Source organism: Rhinatrema bivittatum, chromosome 8, assembly GCF_901001135.1.
Source record: "Rhinatrema bivittatum chromosome 8, aRhiBiv1.1, whole genome shotgun sequence".
Classification (NCBI taxonomy): Eukaryota; Metazoa; Chordata; class Amphibia; order Gymnophiona; family Rhinatrematidae; genus Rhinatrema; species Rhinatrema bivittatum.
The window spans coordinates 222,748,180-222,767,274 of record NC_042622.1 but is presented as its reverse complement, the minus strand read 5'-3'; the positions used below and the strand labels follow the sequence as shown (position 1 = coordinate 222,767,274).

The following is a 19,095-nucleotide window of genomic DNA, read 5'->3' as shown; positions in this document are numbered from 1 at the left end:
GCTCTACAGACAAAAAGACCCTCAGCGCCAGCTGAGTATTTGACTTCCGGGGGCTAATGGAGGCCAGAGGAGAAGAGAGGCAAGCCTTCTGCAGCTTCTAATGTTCTTTACCCAGAGGCTTTAATCAATTAAACAAAACTGTTATCAATCGGGGATTCCTCTAACTCTGCAAAGAATGGGGATTTCTGCATGTGGGATATTAATGTTTCAGAATCATTTTACCAAATGGATGCTTGAAATCAGGCAAACATCTTTTCCTGCAAGTGTAATATTGATGCAGAAGAGGACGATAACAAACCCAACCGCGCTATCAAATGAAACCATTCTCCATTTTCTGGCTTTGGTATGGGAGTGCATTTTCCACGGCATTCAAGCTTGTTTTTCTCGAGATGTTCGGTGCGGGCAGTAGCTGTGGTTTCCTGGTGTTTCACACCCCTATCAGGGAGATTGGCTGCTGCATTTTTATAGCTAACAGGAATCAGAAAGCACAGCAGAGGGAACGCAGCTGGCTGAGTGGACTGAGGTGGAAGCTGCTTTATACTCCCCGCCTGACCTGAGCATCAGCAGTTGGGATGTTGCGGTTATGGGGGGATGGAGATTTTGCCGGCTGTGCTTGTTTGGATCTATAACCAGAGACCCTGTGGGGCAAAAACAGCACTGAGACGGGAGGGCTCTCTTCTCTACTTTGCAGCTGTGAGCTTAGGGGCGACCAGACATCCAGTTCTACTGTTTTAAGCAATTTAATCTACATGTTTCCCTGCAAAAAATCTCAGCTTTCTGTGGCATGTGAAGCGTTGATTACACCTCCAGCACAAGGTGCCAGTATTAGGGCTAATTAGCCTGCAAAGCTAATAGTGGGGAAAACACTTGGCTAATGGTACAGAAAGGGCTAACAAGTAGCAGGTACTGCAGGCCCCAGAGGAGGGAAGGAGTGCATACCAATATTAAATAAAATATTAGCTGTCAGCTGAGCACAGACCTCTCATTGAGTTTTCTTCAGAGTCAGGTCAGCATGACCTGGGAAGTTAGACTTGAAGTCTTCAGCTTTTTCAACAAGTTTCATATCCAGATGATTAAAAAAATGCATTGAAACTGGAGCTGAAACCCAAGACCGTCTCCCTTCTTCCTTCTGCCCCCAGAGCCTGATGTGCATCCCGAAAACTCTCTGCCATGACTTAACTCTAGCAACTGATCAAATTGACTCAGCCATGCTCCCCTTCCAGCCACCAGGGCTGTCCTCAGGAGAAGAGTGAATAAGGGTGTCTGCCCTGGTCCTCGCACTGCTTTGTTAACCCCATCCCCAACTCTACAATTTCAGCATTCCAGGGCCCCACTGTGGTCAGTTCCCCCTGGGATCCACACCCTGGATCACCATGCCAGCCACACAGGATCCCACCACACTTGACAAGTAAAACTCTTTAGAAAGCAAGCAATGCACAGCCAGCTCAGGGGTGAAAAGCAGAAGTGGGAGGCACAATTTAGGAAAACTTCCAGAAGGGAAATGAGAGGTACAATATCTTATGATCTAGCTACAGCTGAGGAGACTGAGATATACAGGCCGCTACAGTAAAGTTCGCGGGAGGCACGCACAGGCCACACTCCTGTGCGCGCGATTCACTAAAACAAAATATTTAAATTAGGGCCCGCAGTAAAAAGAGGCGCTAGGGACACTAGCGCATCCCTAGCGCCTCTTTTTGGACAGGAGCGGCGGCTGTCAGCGAGTTTGACAGCCGACACTCAATTTTGCCGGCGTCCGGTTTCCGAACCCGTGGCTGTCAGCGGATTTGAGAACCGATGCCGGCAAAATTGAGCATCCGGTTTTCAACCCGCAAGCCGTGGCCGATTTTAAATTTTTTTTTTTTAAATTTTTGATTATTTTTAACTTTTGGGACCTCAGACTTAATATCGCCATGATATTAAGTCAGAGGGTGCACAGAAAAGCAGTTTTTACTGCTTTTCTGTGCACTTTCCCAGTGCTGGCAGAAATTAACGCCTACCTTTGGGTAGGCGCTAATTTCTGAAAGTAAATTTACTTACTGAATCGCGCGGGAATAACTAATAGGGCCATCAACATGCATTTGCATGTTGCGGGCGATATTAGTTTTGGGGGGGGGGGGGTTGGATGCACGTTTTCGACGTGCTATTACCCCTTACTAAATAAGGAGTAAAGCTAGTGCGTCGAAAACCGGGTCCAAATGCGGGTTAACAGTACGCTCCGTCGGAGCACACTGTACTGTATCGGCCTGATAGAGAGGGAAGTGAGTTGGAGAGCAAAGAGTGGTAGAGCCTCATTTATCCTGTCACTCTCAGGTAAACCATAATCTCCAGGAATCTCCTCTGGATGGGGATCTGATTTCTATTTCTTAAGAGTGTTTTTGTGCTCTGCTCAGTGTGCAGCAGCAGCCAACAAAGCAAACAGAATGTTAGGAATTATTAGGAAAGAAATGGAGAATAAAACAGAGAATATCGTTCCATGGTGATACCGTACCTTTAGTATTTGCAGTTCTAGGGGACACACAATGAAGTTACTAGGTGATACATTTTAAGACAAATGGAAGAAAATATTTTTTTACTCAACACATAATTAAACTCTGGGATTGGTAGCTAGAGGATGTGGTAAAAGATTTTAGTGAAGCTGGGTTTAAAATTGACAAGTTCCTGGAAGAAAACGTCCATAAACCATTAAGATGGACTTGGGAAAATCCATTGCTTATCCGTGGGACAAGTAGTTTGGAATCTATCGACCTTCTGGGATCCTGCTAGGTACCTGTGGCGTGGCCTGGCCTCTGCTGGAAACAGGACCTTTGGTCTGGCCCTGTGCTCTTCTAACATTTATGACATGTCCTAACTGCGCCTATTTTCTCCTTCACAGTCAGTTGTAAAACACAATTAGGCATGGCATCGGCCTGAGTATTTGATAAAATGTCACGACGAAGATTTCCGGCCGTGTCTGTAGAAGTTGTAAGATATTTGCTCCTGCTTCGCGCACCCGGAGCTCTCCTCTCTGTGCAGTTCTGTATTCACTGCTCGTCGGGATTCGAAGGAGGAACCTTTGCGGTCTGGGGAGCGCAAATCTGGTCAGTTCATCTTTTAAAAAGTCTCAGACCCACAGAGACCGATCTGATCGTATTAATTAATTAATTCCCCGTTTTCTCGAGCAGTCGCAGTCACGGAGCCTTTCCCTTCTTTGTCTGATGGGGGCGCGGGGAGCCGCTGCAGTACCGGGACCGGACACCGGGGGGCGCGGGGAGGCGCCGCCGCCGCCATTAGACAATAGGAGCCGCTGGAGCCGGACGCGGCCTGTACCGGGAGCGGCGGGGATATGATGTTTCCTCAAAGCCGCCACTCGGTGAGGAGAGGGAAAGGGGGAGGGGGACTCTGCCTATCCGGTTAGTGATCTACGGGCGATAGCGGACGGAGGTCAGAGGTCAGGTGCGAGGCTGTCGTCTCCTTCCTGCATTAACACTTCGGGGCTCTCTCGCCGCTCTTGGGCCCCTGTGGTGGCCCCGGGCCCCCCTCTAACCGCGTCTTTCTCTCTCTGTCCAGGGCCCCTCGCACCTGCCGCAGCAGCTCAAGTTCACAACCTCGGACTCATGCGACCGCATCAAGGACGAGTTCCAGCTGCTGCAGGCGCAGTACCACAGGTGAGGGAGGGGTAACAGGAAGGGGGGAGGTAGGGGCATGGGGATGCGGCAGTACCACAGATGAGGAGTAAGGGGAACGGTGCTGTACTACACGTAGGGGGTTAAGAGAGGGGAGATGGGGCAATGCCAAAGGTGAGGGATGGAGGGTGGGTAGAATGGGGCAGTACCACAAGTGAAGGAAGAGAGGGGGGTAGGACTGGAGGTGGAATTGGAGCACTGCCACAGGTGAGGGAAGGGATGGGGACAGGACGGTGGGAGAGTGGGATGGGACAGTGTCACAGGTGAGGAAGGGGAGACTTCTGGCAATATCACAGGGGAGGGGGAGGGAGAGGACGGGGCACTACCACAGTTGAGGGGTGGGAAGGGACGAAAAGGAGGAATGGGGCACTGACATCAGTGGGGGAAGAGAGGGAATGGGGCAGGACCACAGGTGAAGGAGGGGAGGAAACAAGACCCCGGGAATTGGGGCAGTACCACAGGTGAGAGGGTGGTAATGGGATAAAATCACAGGTGGGGAGGATGGAAAGGTACAGGAGAAGAGTGGAGGAGTAAGTAGCCTAGTGGTGAGCAGTGGGTTCAAATCCCGCTGTCGCTCCTTGTGACCTTGGGCAAGTCACTTTACCTTCCGTTGCCTCAGGTACAAAATTAGATTGTAAGCCCTCTGGGGATAGTGAAATACCTATAGTACCTGAATGTAATCCGCTTTGATGTACACTTTGTAGTGCCGAAAAGCGGAATATAAAAATATAAATAAATAAAATAATGGCATTACCACAAGTGAGGACAGTATACCAAGTGAAAGGGGATTACAGGGGAAATACCAGAGGTTGGAGGGGGAGGGGCACTACCACAGGTAAGTGAGAGAGAGGGGCAGTGTCATTATCACAGGTGAATCGGGGCAGGGGTTGCAGGCACAGTACTAGAGGGTTGGGTGGAGGGCTGAAGGTGCTCCCATGCATGAGTCTCTTAGGGATAGGGAGGAGTGCTACAGGTTTGACTGTATGTCTGTGGACCTTTCTGCAAGCCTAATATCTGTTCCAGCTTCCATCGCTCCTTTCTCTTCTTCAATCCAAGCACCATTCAACCTTCTTCCACTGCGTCTCCCCCCCCCCCCCCCCCCCAGCAACCCTGTTGTCACCTTTCTCTTTCTCCTCTTCTCTCTCCACCACCTGCTTGCGTTCCCTTCCCTTGTCTGCCTTTCCTTACTCCAACCCTCCTTTCCCTGCCTGGCGTCCTCCCCTACCCTCCTTGCTAACGTCAGTCTCTGCTCCTGATTCTCAGCTTGAAGCTGGAGTGCGACAAACTGGCGAGTGAGAAGTCGGAGATGCAGCGTCACTATGTCATGGTAAGTTGGTTGTCTCCATATTCCTGCTCATGCCTCTAGAGTTGGGGCACAATTGGCTGCAACTTTAACTTAGCAGTCTCAGTTTCTTAGAATCAGAAAATGGATTTACTATTCGTTTTTCCCGCAGATAAGCAGGCTGAATTAGCCATGCTATCTGGGACGTTACTCCGGGGCAGCCGAGGCGGAGCTTTCAAAAGATGATAGAGCTTTGCTCTGAGTGCAGCTGCGCATCCTTTCCCGCGGGGCTCCATCTTTCTCCTCAGTCTTTTCTTTCCATGTTGCAGGCTGCATGCCGGAGCTTTTTTTTCTTCAAGAAATCGTCTTTGTTGGGATCAACACCATTCGAAATGCCTCCCAGACCGCCTGGCTTTAAATTCTTACAGTGCTGAAAAATTATGTCCATCACCGATGGGCATAATTATTGTTGTTTATGCCTGGGCCTGGAGCACGATCAGGCTTCCTGCAAGGACTGCGGCCGTATGTCCCCCCCGGGCCCAGCGCCAACGTGCTACGAAGATAGGCCAGCTGCGAGAGGAAGGAGCGGGGTCCTATGCCCCCTGCTTGGAGTGCCTATTGGCTCATTCTCCGGGCCATGCCCGGATTACCCCCCAAAATCGAAGAGGGCCTCCTCCTTAGGACCGCCAAACAAGCGGCCTGCACAGGCCTCCGTGCCTCAGCGCCCCCTCATCTCCCACGTGCGTGGTGCAAAGGGTGTTGCACTGCCGCCAGCAAGGAAATCTGCAGCATCGGGCATCGTGCTTTCGACGCAGCCGGCAAAAATGCTGACCCCGGCTGACGCAACACAAAAGCTGAAGCACCACACACGGGATGTGCCGTCAACACACTCCTCGAAGCCGAGGCTCCCACGCAAAGAGGCATCGTTGACCGTGCGTCAGTGCATCGGGCATCCTGCATCATCCAGCTCGATGCTGGATGTTCCCTTCACGCAGAAGCCAACACAAAGGCAGTGAGCATCGATGCAAAAAGCGTCAAGAGTCACCAGGTCAGTCTCATCTGACTTCCTCGACTGGGAAGCCGGCCAAGAAAGCCCACGACCCCGAGGTGGTCTTTACCCCTGAAGTGTTGATTGAGCTGGGGTTTTCTGATGTAGAGCAGTCATCAGATTCTCTGTCCAGTGGCTTCTCCGAGTCCTTGTGGCAAGTATTTTCTGATCTTTCATCTGGGTCCAAGAGGAAACTATCTTCGCCACAGCTCCAGGAACCCCATCTCAAAAGGCAGAGAGTGTCTGCCAGGACGAAACGATCGCAGCGTCGTCCCAGAGGTCCTGACTCTGACATTCTGCTGGCAGCATTGCCCCCGAGAGCTTCCTCAAAGAAAGGGTCAACATCTCGGCAGGAGCAAAGAGACCTCGCCTCAAAGGAAGTTTCTCAAATCTCTAAAATCCTGTCGCAGTTCTTCACCTCAATTGATGATCAATGGGGTAATCAACCTTGCCATACTCCATGCTAAGCCTCACCTTGGGGAGGTACATCTTCGCCTCAGCAAAGAGACAGCAGTCTGGAGCGTTGGCCCAGCAGCCTGACCCTGCAACATTCTCCGCAACCGGACATTTCCCTGGAGTATTTGCCACCTACTTCGCCAGGCTCCTTGACGGGATACCCATCCTACTCACCAGAAGAACAGCTGGAGCCTGCCTCCCCACCAGAGAACCTCTCATGTTCAAAGGCACTCACCTTAATATTGAAACCAGGAAGGTGCCTGACCTGCTGGCTGAAGTAATGGGGATCCTGAAGATCTTTGAGGCACTGGCTGAGCCGACCACCTTACCATCGCACACGGTGTTGGACTCTGTCATGGCAAAAACTTGGGAGTCTCCCTTTTCGAGTCAAGCAACCTGATGGAAAACAGACCTCAAGGTTCAAATGCGTCAGTCTCCGAATTTCAGCATGGTCCAACTTCCACATACTTCGGTGGTGGTCGAGTCGGCCATGAAAAGAGCCAAAAAGTCCCGACTCCATTCCAATACCCCCCCGGGCTGTGATTGCAAATATCTCGAAGATTTCAGCAAACGAGCGTTCCAGGCAGGTATGCTAAACGCAAAAAAAGAGCACCACCAGTTCTACATAATGCAATACCTGTATGAGTGCCTGCAATCGTTGAAACCACAACTGGCAATGATGTCCCCGGACGAAGCCCCTCCACAGCAGTTCCACGATCTTGAGGGGAGGGGCTGAGACACCTGTTGAGGATGAGATATGAGGCCTTTGAAACGTCTGCCCAGACTACTGCAGGAGCCATAGTGGCCCAGAGGATGGCATGGCTCCGAGCCAGCGCCATTTGGGAGGACGTTCATGAAAAATTGGTTGACCTCCCCTGTCTCCCTGACAACCTATTCTGCGACAAGTTGCGGGAAACGGCTCAGCTGAAGGAGAAAACTATAGCAGTCCTATCACTGGCGTCGCCCACTGGCATCGCCCACTGACCAGCTGTCCTCAAGCAGGAAATACTATCCGGGGTTTAGGAAGACCTACTACCAGCGACGACCTTACAAGCCATATCCCACCTATTGACTGCCAGCATACCTGCAAACCTGACCGCAATCTCAACAGCAGCAACAATTTTCACAGCAGGCAGTGGAACCAGCATCAGCGTTCACCTCAAAACAACAACAAACCCCAGCAGAGTTTTTAAAGATACTTGGGCCACTATTGCCACTGAAGGTAGGAAGCAGGGTGTCTTACTTCTTCCAGTCTTGGGGAGCAATCACCTCTGATTGGGTGCTCAATATCATCAGAAAAGTCTATTCTTTGAACTTCAGGAGCATTCCAGTTCTTCCCCAACTGGTGCAACCTCATCAGCCCTCCTTGGACAACCAACACTTGCTACAGGAGGAAGTCACCGATCTACTCCGCCAGAGATCCATTCAGCAGGTTCCTCGCAGTCAGCTGAACCAGGGATTCTATTCCCAATACTTCCTCCACCCCAAGAAATCAGGGTGGCTCCGTCCAATCCTGGACCTGCGGGCTCTCAACAAATGGATATTGAGGGAAAAGTTCAAGATGACATCTCTTAAATCCATTCTTCCCTTCCTTCAACCCAATGATTGGATGTGTTCGCTGGACCTCAAAGATGCATACTCTTACATCCCGATGCATTGCTTGTCTTGGCACTATCTGTGTTGCCAAGTCAACAAGTGCCATTATCAATACAAGGTTTTACCCTTTGGCCTCTCGTCTGCCCCACTAAGTCTTCACAAAATGTTCAGTGGTAGCAGTGGCCCACCTCAGACGACAGGGAATCCAACTGTTTCCCTACCTGGACAACTGGTTGATAGTGGCACCGCAGCCGGATACCCTACAGTGCGGCTTGGAAACAACGATCCACTGCCTGGAAGGCCTTGGTTTCATTATCAACTATGAAAAGTCCAGCCTACAATCCATACAAAACCTGTAGTTCATTGGAGTCCGTATGTACTGGGGAGGGAGTTCCTGCCGGAGGACAGGGCCCAGCACTGCACACCCTGGCCATTCAACTGCAGGGCAGTCTTCATACCTCGGCCCGCCTTCAGCCATTTACGTAGTGCCATGTACCCACCTGTACATTTGCCTACAATGAGGGCTGAAGGCGCAATAGTCTCAGTTCTCCCAACCACTGACCAGGCAAGTGTAGCTGACCCAAGCCATGAAAGTGGAGTTAGACTGGTGGTTGCGCCTCACAGTTCTTACTATCGGAATGCTGTTTCGCGCCCCCCCCCGCCCCCCCCCCCAGCTTACCAAATAATCCTTACCACAGACGCCTCAAACCAAAGGGTGGGGGGCCCACCAGCATCATGTTCGAACACAGGGCCTTTGGTCCAGCTGGGAGAGAAGTCAGCAGATAAACCTCTTAGAACTCCGAGCGATTAGCAATGCCATACACATGTTTGAGAGATTCCTGTAGGGCCGATCCGTCATGATCCACATGGACAATAAGGTCGTGATGTTCTGTATAAACAAAGAAGGAGGGTCAGGTTCCTGGAGGTTGTGCAGGGAAGCAGTTATCCTGGAGTGGGTAGAGGAGCGATCCATCACTCTTCAGGCGACTTATCTACAAGGGGTGAAGAATGCCACGGCCAACAGACTAAGCAGAATCTTCCACCCACATGAGTGGGAATTCCACCAGAGCGTGGCAGACAATCTCTTTGCGATGTGGGGACTTCCGTGCATAGACCTCTTTGCCACAGAGTGCAACAGGAAGTTGAGGACGTTTTGCTCTGTCTATCTCAACAAGGAGCGACTCGCCCCAGATGCATTTCTCAAATTGTAGATGAAGGGGCTTCTCTACACCTACCCCCCCCCCCCCCCCCAATCCCTCTCATTTCCAAAATGATACAGACATGTATCACAGACGTTGTGGACCTCATTCTGATAGCTCCGGCTTGGCCCATGCAACCATGGTTTGCCTATCTGATGAGATGCTTCATTGGCCACATGATAGACTTCCTGACGCAGGATGATGGTACTCTGCTTCGCCCCATGCACTCCTCACTACATGGAGGTTGAAAGGACGGTATTGAGCCACTTTCACTTGCCAATGGAGATCCAGAAGGTCTTGGTGTCATCCAGGAAATCTTCCACAAGGAAAAAGTATCAGGGCAAGTGACTCCAGTATTTAGCCTGGTATAATGGCAGGGGAACAGGCCCTTTTTCCTGCGCACCGGAGCTCCTGCTAGAGTACCTCCATTCCTTATAGTTGATGGGGCTGGCGACAGCTTCAGTGAGAGTTCATGTGAGTGCCATTGCAGTCTATCTTCATCCGTGCAGTGGTCTACCGGTATCTAACCACCCGTTCGTCTCCCGATTCATGAAGGGCATATTGCACTTAAGACCACCAGTGCTGAAACCACCTGTACTGTGGGACCTCAACCTAGTGCTGGAGCAGCTCATGCTCCCTGCCCTCCTTTAAGCCCTTGGAAAGTAGCCACATGAGAGATCTCATGTGGAAAGTGCTGTTCTTTGTAGCCCTAACTTCAGCAAGAAAAGTCAGCGAGTTGCAGGCTTTAGTTCACTATTCACCATACCTACAATTCCACCATGACAAAGTGACTTTACAAACCCACCCCTCCTCCTTACCCAAGATGGTTTTGGCTTCCACATTAATCAGACTATCACATTGCCCACCTTCTTTCCAAAACCTCACAAAAATGAAGGTGAGTGACGGCTCCACAGCTAGACTGCAAGAGAGCATTGGCGTACTATAAACGTAGGACGCATTCTGAATCTAGAGCTTTACAGCTTTTTGTTTCCTTCAACCCGAATGCTCTGGGGCTTCCAGTCTCCAAATGGACTCTTTCAACTTGGATTTCGCAGTGCATTCACTTTTGCTACAGAAAAACATCAGCGATCCTGGATTCTTCGCCGAAGGCGCACCAAGAGAGAGCAATGGCAGCTTTGGTGGCTCACATCTGCAAGGTTGCCACTTGGTTCTCCCTGCACACTTTTACGTCCCACTACTGTCTTGACCAGCAGGCCACATCTAATGCAGCGATGGGAAGGGCCATACTCCAGTCAGTGAACAAGTTATGAGACTGTCCGCATCAAGCATGGAGCAGGTTGCGTGCAGACTAGTGTGGCCAGTCTTGGAAACTACACTATACGTTCCTGCAATGACTTCTCAGACAGCATGGCTAATTCAGTCTGCTTATCTGCGGGCAAAAATGCAAGTTTGCTTGCCGTAAATGGTGTTTTCCGTAGATAGGATGAATTAGCCATGCTGATCCACCCACCTCGCCAGACAGTCTCCTGTTAAGGCTTCGCTGATATGCTTTGGAATAGACCGAGGAGAAAGTTGGAGCCACGCGGGAAAGGGCGCGCAGCCGCACTCAGAGCAAAGCTCTGTCATCTTTGGAAAGCTTCACCTCTGCCACCCCGGAGGGACGTCCCAGACAGCATGACCAATTCATTCTGCTATCTACGGAAAACACAATTTACGGTAAGCAAACTTGCTTTTCTTGCTAAGACGGAGGCAGAAGCAGTGTATTCTACATTTTAGTTTTGAAGCTTGCATTGTGTCCCCAGCAGGGATGGAAATCCTCACAGTCAGTCCATTTCCCTCCCCTCTTTCCATCTTTTCATTTCTAGCATTCATATGTTGTAAATGTCCTTTATTGCAGTCGTACACACAGGGTTTGAAACCTTTATCTATCTAGTGAAACCTCAGCCCTTTATGGGGAGTGTGCTCAGTGCCAGGGGCTCTTGGTCTGTGGCTGAGTATAAGCCTGGGAGACTCTCGGTCTGCAGCTCAGTGGGGTGGGTGGTGGGGAGGAGAGTGCTGTGGGGTTGTGGATGGATGACTCCATGCTGTGGTTCAGGATAGATTTGTCTAATCATCTGTCACTTCCCTCCCCAGTACTATGAGATGTCCTATGGACTGAACATTGAAATGCACAAACAGGTGAGTTCAGCTCCTTCTATAGATGAGTCGGGGTCCGTAAGGGGATAAGGGAATGGGAAGGCCATTCTAGCTGTGTTATAGGTTGAGATAGGCAAGGGGAAATCGAAGAGCCTGGGGGATGAAAACTGATGAGAAGTGACGGAGGAGTTGAGTGTGTGTTTGAGTGAGAGGAGGTGACCGGCATAGATGGGCAGTAGTAGAGAGACTGAAGCTTGTTCACATTTGTGGGTGTGGGAACCAGTCTTTGATTTGATCCCTCGGTTAGGGGCGGGGAAGGGGATAAGAAGATACTCAGAATAGCTTCTGCATTTACTCTTGGCTTTACTAGGCCAGACCTCTGGTGTTCCGAGCGAGAGGCTTGGTTGGCTGGATCTGTGGGGGCCCTGGTTGTAACTCACCTTGAGCTCAGATTTAGAAAGGCAAGTCATTAAATAATTTAAAATCCAAATCCAAGAGACTGAGCTAAAGAGGTCCTTTCAAGAAGAAAGAAAGGACAGGGGAGATGCAGTATAGAAATTTGGATATCCAGCAGGTTTCAGTAAAATACCAGAAGGGAACCGTTGAGTCACCCAAGGACAAAAAGTCATCCTGTGAAGCTGGTGAGTGGGAGGCTCAGAAGGAATATGAGAAACTACTTGTTTCCTGAGAAGATGGTGGACACCTGGAACCGACTCTAGCGGAAGTGGAAGGAGCTGAACGTGTGACAAAACTCAAGATTGTATGGGACAGACATAAAGGGACCTTAGCGGTGGGGGGAGGAAGATTGAGCAAGATCTGTGGCCCGCACAGTAGGCTGGAACGGCTGGGCAGACTGGGGAGGCCCAGTGCGGCTCCAGTGGTCCATATCTGCCAGGATCTTCCATGTTTCTTGGGCTGACTTCTTTCTGTCCACCCTAATCAGGCAGACATGCCATCTGTTATCCTCCGCCCACTGTCCAGGCATGCTATGCCTGTCATGGTATCTCATCTCCCAGAAAAGAATGTTGAGAGAACCATAAAAGATATTTGCCCTGAGGGGACCCTTTTCCTCTTGTATTTCTACATGGGCAAAGCTTTTTTCCCCATGTTATTAATACAGCTTTACTGTTCATGAAGTTTGTGGTTGTGCAGGATGGTTGGAGAGAGCTCCAGCCATTGAGGCTCTGTGCTCGGGAGACACTGCTCCTAGCCCAGGAGGTGATAGGCCTAGCCCAGGTGCAGAGGCTCTTGTGCCCAGGAGACACTGCTCCTAGCCCAGGAGGTGATAGGCCTAGCCCAGGTGTAGAGGCCCTTGTGCCCGGGAGACACTGCTCCTAGCCCAGGAGGTGATAGGCCTAGCCCAGATGCAGAGGCCCTTGTGCCCGGGAGACACTGCTCCTAGCCCAGGAGGTGATAGGCCTAGCCCAGGTGTAGAGGCCCTTGTGCCCGGGAGACACTGCTCCTAGCCCAGGAGGTGATAGGCCTAGCCCAGATGCAGAGGCCCTTGTGCCCGGGAGACACTGCTCCTAGCCCAGGAGGTGATAGGCCTAGCCCAGATGCAGAGGCCCTTGTGCCCGGGAGACACTGCTCCTAGCCCAGGAGGTGATAGGCCTAGCCCAGGTGTAGAGGCCCTTGGGCCCGGGAGACACTGCTCCTAGCCCAGGAGGTGATAGGCCTAGCCCAGGTGTAGAGGCCCTTGTGCCCAGGAGACCGCTGGTCCTAGCCCAGGAGGTGATAGGCCTAGCCCAGGTGCAGAGGCCCTTGTGCCCAGGAGACACTGCTCCTAGCCCAGGAGGTGATAGGCCTAGCCCAGGTGCAGAGGCCCTTGTGCCCAGGAGACCGCTGGTCCTAGCCCAGGAGGTGATAGGCCTAGCCCAGGTGCAGAGGCCCTTGTGCCCAGGAGACTGCTGGTCCTAGCCCAGTTGCAGAGGCTCTTGTGCCTGGGAGATATTGCCCAGGGTTTTCACCTAGGGAAGCTGTTGGGAGCAAACATTTCACAGTGATAGGGTTTGTGTGTATCTTGTGTTTCGTAGAAATGTTATTGCAAACAGCCTCACAGCTGCAGCCAGAACTGTTTCACACACATAAGCGACCATATTCAGTGGCATTTATCTGGATAACTAGTGAGTTACTCGGCTAAATGCCGACTTATGAATATTTTCCCCACTTTTCTGGCTAATAGTTAGCTGGATAGCTTATTATTTGACTAAACTTTAGTCAGATATCATAGGGGCTTTCTGGGATGGAGTTAAGTCTAGTATGCTGAAGAGAATAGTCTTTAAATTTATTTGGATAACTTTAAGATATCCAACTGAAGTTAGCCAGATAAAAATATCCAGCTAACTTTGCGAGCTAGCCAATGGCTGAATGTTACCCCATAGATTTTAAGGTTAGAAAATATCTTTCTTAAATATAAAACAAACAGGGAGATTGTCCGCACAGCCAGCAGATGTTCTGTCTCGCCTAGAATGCCAGAAAATTGCTATAAAATGATTTACTGTTTGGTATCTAACACCGGACAAACTCCATAGATTCTAGCCAAGTCCCCCAGACTCCTGCTGGCGCCAGTGTGGAGAAACTGGCTCTTCTATACACACCTGGGGGGAATGCCCACGAATCTCACCATTTTTGGAGTTCAGCTTTCTCCTGAGGTCTTGGGCGTGTTAATTGCCCCCTTCTGCTGAAGTAGCTTTATTGCATGTGTCGTGGGCTAGGTTAAATAAACACCAGCAGAAATTTAGTGTCCCAAGTGCTCGTTGCTGCAGGCGGCTTGGTGGCGACCTGGTGGAAGCCAGCTCAGGCGCCATGGATTAAGGAAGCTGTAGAGAAACTGTATGCCTCCCACCGTCTCGCATCCTTAAGAGCTGCTAAGTATAAACGAACATCCCCCTTTATGCAAATATGGAAACCTTTCTTAGACTTTTATGCACAAACATAACTGAGCAGCCTTATATTCCGCTCTGTGCTTATCTTGCACACACAAAGCAGGGTGCAGCACCTTCATAATTTATTTCTATATTCTGATTAAAAGAATGGAAAGTTTTGCCTTTACTTATACTTATATTCCGGACACTGAAGCTATGAGAACTCTACTAAAAGGGGATTAGGGGGGCTTGTTTATCTGACTGTAATCATTGTATGCTGTTTCATGTATTGAACGATTTCAAAAACTTCAATAAAAATGTTAATTACAAAAAAAAATAAATAAATATATATATATATATATATAAAACAAACAGGAGACCTTTCCATACTGCCCAAGGCCTGTGCTAGGTGAGCCAGGCTGCGCTTGCCGAGTGGCTGGATAGAGATGCTACTTTCTGATCTAGACTAATGGGAAGTGAGTGCAGTCGGGGGGGGGGGGGGGAGTTACGTTTGGACGCATCAGCATAAGGAGGGCCCTTGGAGTATGGCTGGGTGTACCAGTGGGGGGAGGGGAGGTATTCCTTCAGGTATGGTTGGACATACCTGCCCAGGGAGGCTCTCGGGGGGGGGGGGGCTTTACAGCTGGACCTACCGGTGCAGGGATGTTCTCAGGGTACGGCTGAGCCTACCGGTGGGGGGACGTTTCTCTCGGTACAACTCGATGTACTGGCACAGGGATGCTGCCGGGATACACTTCACCCTCTCCTTTATTTTGCAGGCGGAAATTGTCAAGAGGTTGAATGGAATTTGTGCTCAAGTCTTACCATACCTTTCGCAAGAGGTAACTCCTCTAGTACATTGTTACAGAGGCTTCTCCAAGTATGTCTCGGCTTTCTTCTAAGAATAGCGCTTTCACCACCAGCCGGTAGTTTTGATCTCTGAATTCTGTCAGCAGGAATCTGTGTTTCTGGACAGGGCAGAGACCAGCTCCTCCTGCTTAGGACCCTCACATCCAGGATGTGGATGTGGTGACGCCTGCAGTCAGAGCTGATCCTGCTTGGGGGCTGGGAGTGGGTGGGCAACCCCCACAGTCAGGACTGATGCCTCTTTTTTTCTTTTCACAGCACCAACAGCAGGTTTTGGGGGCCATTGAACGAGCCAAACAAGTGACTGCACCGGAACTGAATTCGATCATCCGTGTACGTGAGATGGGGGTGGGGGTGAGGAAATATGGAGGACTTGCTGTCCTAGTTTGGGTCATATGGAGGGGTTTGTATTATATATTTTTTTTTTCACTGCCATCTCAATGCATGTGCGGCCAAGGGAAATGTGAACATTAGATCCCAGCATGCAACAGCATAGAAAGAACAAGACCCATTCCACCTGTCCTGCAAGGATTAAGAGTCCCGCCGGGTACAGCTGAGAGGGAACTTGAGCCATTTCACTTGCCCTGAGGGGATTAGAGCCCTGCTGGGAACGGCTGAGAGGGATTTGAAGGGTAGTGTAGTGGGATTAGAGTTCTGCTGGATACAGGTTAAGGATGTGAAGGGTAGTGCGACAGAGTCCTCAATGTGGGTTTGTTCGTGTAGGAGGGAGGGAGAAGTCTGCCTGGGGATCATGGGGAATGTAGCTGAGTGTGGGATTATCTACCTTCTGGGGCTCCGGCAGTACAAAGAATCCGGGGAATTCCTGAACGTCCAGTGTGTGGCCCCAGAGGTCCAGATAGTCCTTAGAGCATGGGAAGGTCCTGTTAGTCTTGTGTGCAGTGCCAGCAGTACGGAGAAACCTTAAGACTTCAGGGGAATCCTGATAGTCCTGTGTTATGGACTTATTGGGGCTCATTCTTGCTGCATCTCCCCCTGTGGCCTGACTTAGAGCAAATGTCAGGAAATATTTCTTCACTGAGAGGGTGGTGGATGCCTGGAATGCCCTTCTGGAGGAAATGGTGAAGACGAGTCCACTGTGAAGGATTTCAAAGGGGCATGGGATAAACACTGTGGATCCCTAAAAGGCTAGAGGATGGGAATAAATAAAAAAGCTTAACCAGCACGGAGCAGCAGTTACTACCCGTAAGAGAAACATGGGGTAATCTGCACGGAGCAGCAGTGACTGCCTTGGGAAGCTTGCTGGGCAGACTGGATGGACCATTTTCGTCTTTTTCTGCCGTCATTACTATGTTACTATGATTCAGGGCCCCCCTCCCCATACACTGCATCAGGGTGTTCCCATGATGCTTCTTGACAGACTTCATGTCACCGGGAGCTCTGGATCCAATCCTGGTATTTCTAATTCATCCCATTATATTCTGGTTCTGAGAAAGCAGATCAAAAAGAAATTAGAAAAGACTGCACTTGCTGCTGGACTGCACCCCCTTGCAACTCTTTCTCCTGCTGTCTGAGACGGGTGCAGAATCTGCTGTCTGATTAAACATTTGGGTAACTTTGTGAAAGTGTCTCGGTCAGGGCATAGGAGCAGGACTTCCCAGGGTCATGCAAGCTGTTTATTTGGGAGTAGGAGTGCAGCATGCAGAAGTTGCTGTGACTTCAGCTCCATAACATTTTGTTCTGTCTTATTGACGTGATGCCAGGTTCAGGACTTTTAGTGTTTCTAGAAGCCCAGGTACTGCTGTCCTCAGCCTCTTCTTCCCTGTTGAATGTTTAATGAGCTGCTGAGTCCTACTTCCAGCCCGGTTCTTCCCGGGGGCGCTGGAGTGAGGCTCAGTTTTTTTTTTCAAATGACGCATTTTCTGTGCTCTGTCTCCTGCCTCCTTTCCTTACAGCAGCAGCTTCAGGCTCATCAGCTGTCCCAGCTCCAAGCACTGGCTCTGCCCTTGACTCCGCTGCCCGTCGGCTTGCAGGCCCCCTCGCTGCCTGCGGTAAGCGCGGGCACGGGGCTGCTCTCTCTCTCCGCACTGGGTTCGCAAGGCCACCTGTCCAAGGACGACAAGAATGGACATGACGGAGACCCCCACCAGGACGACGAGGGCGACAAGTCTGACTGAGTGAGGTGGGTGGGGGGAGAGTTTAGGGTAAAGTTGCAGTATCACTTGGGTGGATGCTGGGCAAGTCTGCTGGGGGGGGGGGGGGTGTCTTCCTGGCAGCAGACTGCCAGGACCTGCTGTACTCTTCACGAGCAGGCCAAAGCGAAAAGACTCAAATTTAGAATTTGGCCGCCTTCCACCGGACTATCCGGCCCTGGCATCGTCTAACCCAATCCCACAGCTGCAAACCTGGGCTGCAGCTTTTCATTCCCAGTCTGATTAGGGACCACCACACTGCGGTCTGGAACGTGGTGCTGCTGCTGTTGCAAGCCTGGATCTGGCCTGAGGCCGAGCACAGCACGGGTGATCCTGGACTCGGGGAAACTATGCTCTGGTAAAATGCGGGGGGGGGGCGGGCTTTATCCCACCTGCCCGCGTGTCTTCCAGGACGCGCTTACCCTAGTCGGCTCTGCATAGCTTTTGGTTTCTGGCTCCTGCTGGATTCCTCCGGTGCCCGTGCACCCCTAGGCTGGCACCTGCCTTTTGTCAGGCTCTAGTGAATCTGAAACCCCCCAAAACAAAAGGAGAGGACGATAGGGGAGGTAGGCGGGGTGGAGAGGAAGCTCTCGCACCTCCACAGCCCACACCCAGCCTCCTGTGGCCAGAGGGAGCCCAGGGCACAGACCCTCAATGGATACTGCAGCCTTCCTTTCTAAGCGCTTTTCTTTCTGTAAGCTCGTGTGTCTTTTCTGTTGAGAAGCTTGTGTTTGTACATAGTCCTTAGAGAATCTTCTTCACCTATTTTTGTGGTAATCATTTGATCGATGGAGAAGACGCAAGAAAAGCGATGAACAGCCTGCATCACACTTGGACTAGCTGTGCCTTGATTTGGAGGCTGGGGATACATTCAGGTGTCCTGGCTTTTCACTTCTGCTTAAACTCAGTCTTTCAGATTTATCTTTTGGGAAGGGTGGGGGGGGAGGGGGGTTAGGCGAGAAGCTGGTATTGGCGAAAGCTGCCCACGGAGTCGCTCACCATCTTCCAGCAGCTAGGAATTTTACATCCATGCACTTTCTGTACAACTCTTGCAGGAATTATGGTGCCCACCCCCTCTCCCCTCACCTCCAAGGCAGTTAGCCCAGCACTGTGACTGGCTGAGTGCCTTCTCCGGCTGCAAAAGGGATCCGCAGTGCAGAAAGCGAAGCGTCCTAGAGAGCAGGTAGCAGATTTGGTTCTGGCCAGGATGGATCCCGTCCCTGCCCTGAAGAGTTTATGGTACAGAGAGCAAAAGTGCCTGGGGCCATGGTGGGGGGTGTCTGTTGGCAGTTTGCTATAAGACAGTCTGCTTGCTGTGCTGGTAAGAAGAGACCCTGTAAGGCACAAGGAAAGGAGCATAGCGAGCTGCTGACCTCTGCTGCTGGCTCTGAGCGCCTTCCTCTGTACGGGACTGTTCTTCATTTTCTTTTCAGACATGTGTGAAGCAGTCAGACGTGTTGTTACAAATAAATACAGTTGTGCACCATACTGCTGTTAATCTAGAGCAGCCCTGGGCTTGATTTGGTCTCATTTCATGTTCTTGATATCCTGTGTATGTGTTCTGAATTGAGCCTGTGCCTTTTTTCTACCACTTGTTGACTTGCTGTTTCTGGTGAACTGGTCTGTATGTTGCTGAATCCTAGATTAAGGGGTGTAGGAGGACTCAGTCTCATGCTCCTGTCCCCCACCCTAGAATAATGAGTGCAGGAAGCATCTTTGATAGTTTCTATCGTAAAGAACAAAATTGCTGAACATATAGATAAGCATAGTTTAATGGGACAAAGCCAACATGGATTTAGTCAAGGGAAGTCTTGCCTTACAAATTGCTGTATTTTTTGAGGGCGTAAATAAACATGTGGATAAAGGTGATCCAA

The 19,095-nt window shown here is 50.7% G+C and overlaps 1 protein-coding gene across 2 annotated transcripts; it reads left to right on the top strand.

The window, feature by feature from the left end:
* Positions 1 to 3,191: 3,191 nt before the first annotated feature.
* On the top strand, positions 3,192 to 18,728 carry TLE5 (TLE family member 5, transcriptional modulator). Of its 2 annotated transcripts, none has more exons than XM_029613644.1 (7): positions 3,192 to 3,349; positions 3,547 to 3,644; positions 4,926 to 4,989; positions 11,338 to 11,382; positions 14,984 to 15,046; positions 15,330 to 15,404; positions 16,988 to 18,728. In XM_029613644.1, the coding sequence occupies exons 1-7, from the start codon at positions 3,323 to 3,325 to the stop codon at positions 17,204 to 17,206; spliced, it is 591 nt and encodes a 196-aa protein (XP_029469504.1). In that variant the 5' UTR covers positions 3,192 to 3,322; the 3' UTR covers positions 17,207 to 18,728. The 2 variants fall into 2 exon arrangements, with proteins under 2 accessions (XP_029469504.1, XP_029469503.1); XM_029613643.1 differs by having other exon boundaries at positions 16,985 to 18,728.
* Positions 18,729 to 19,095: the final 367 nt, after the last annotated feature.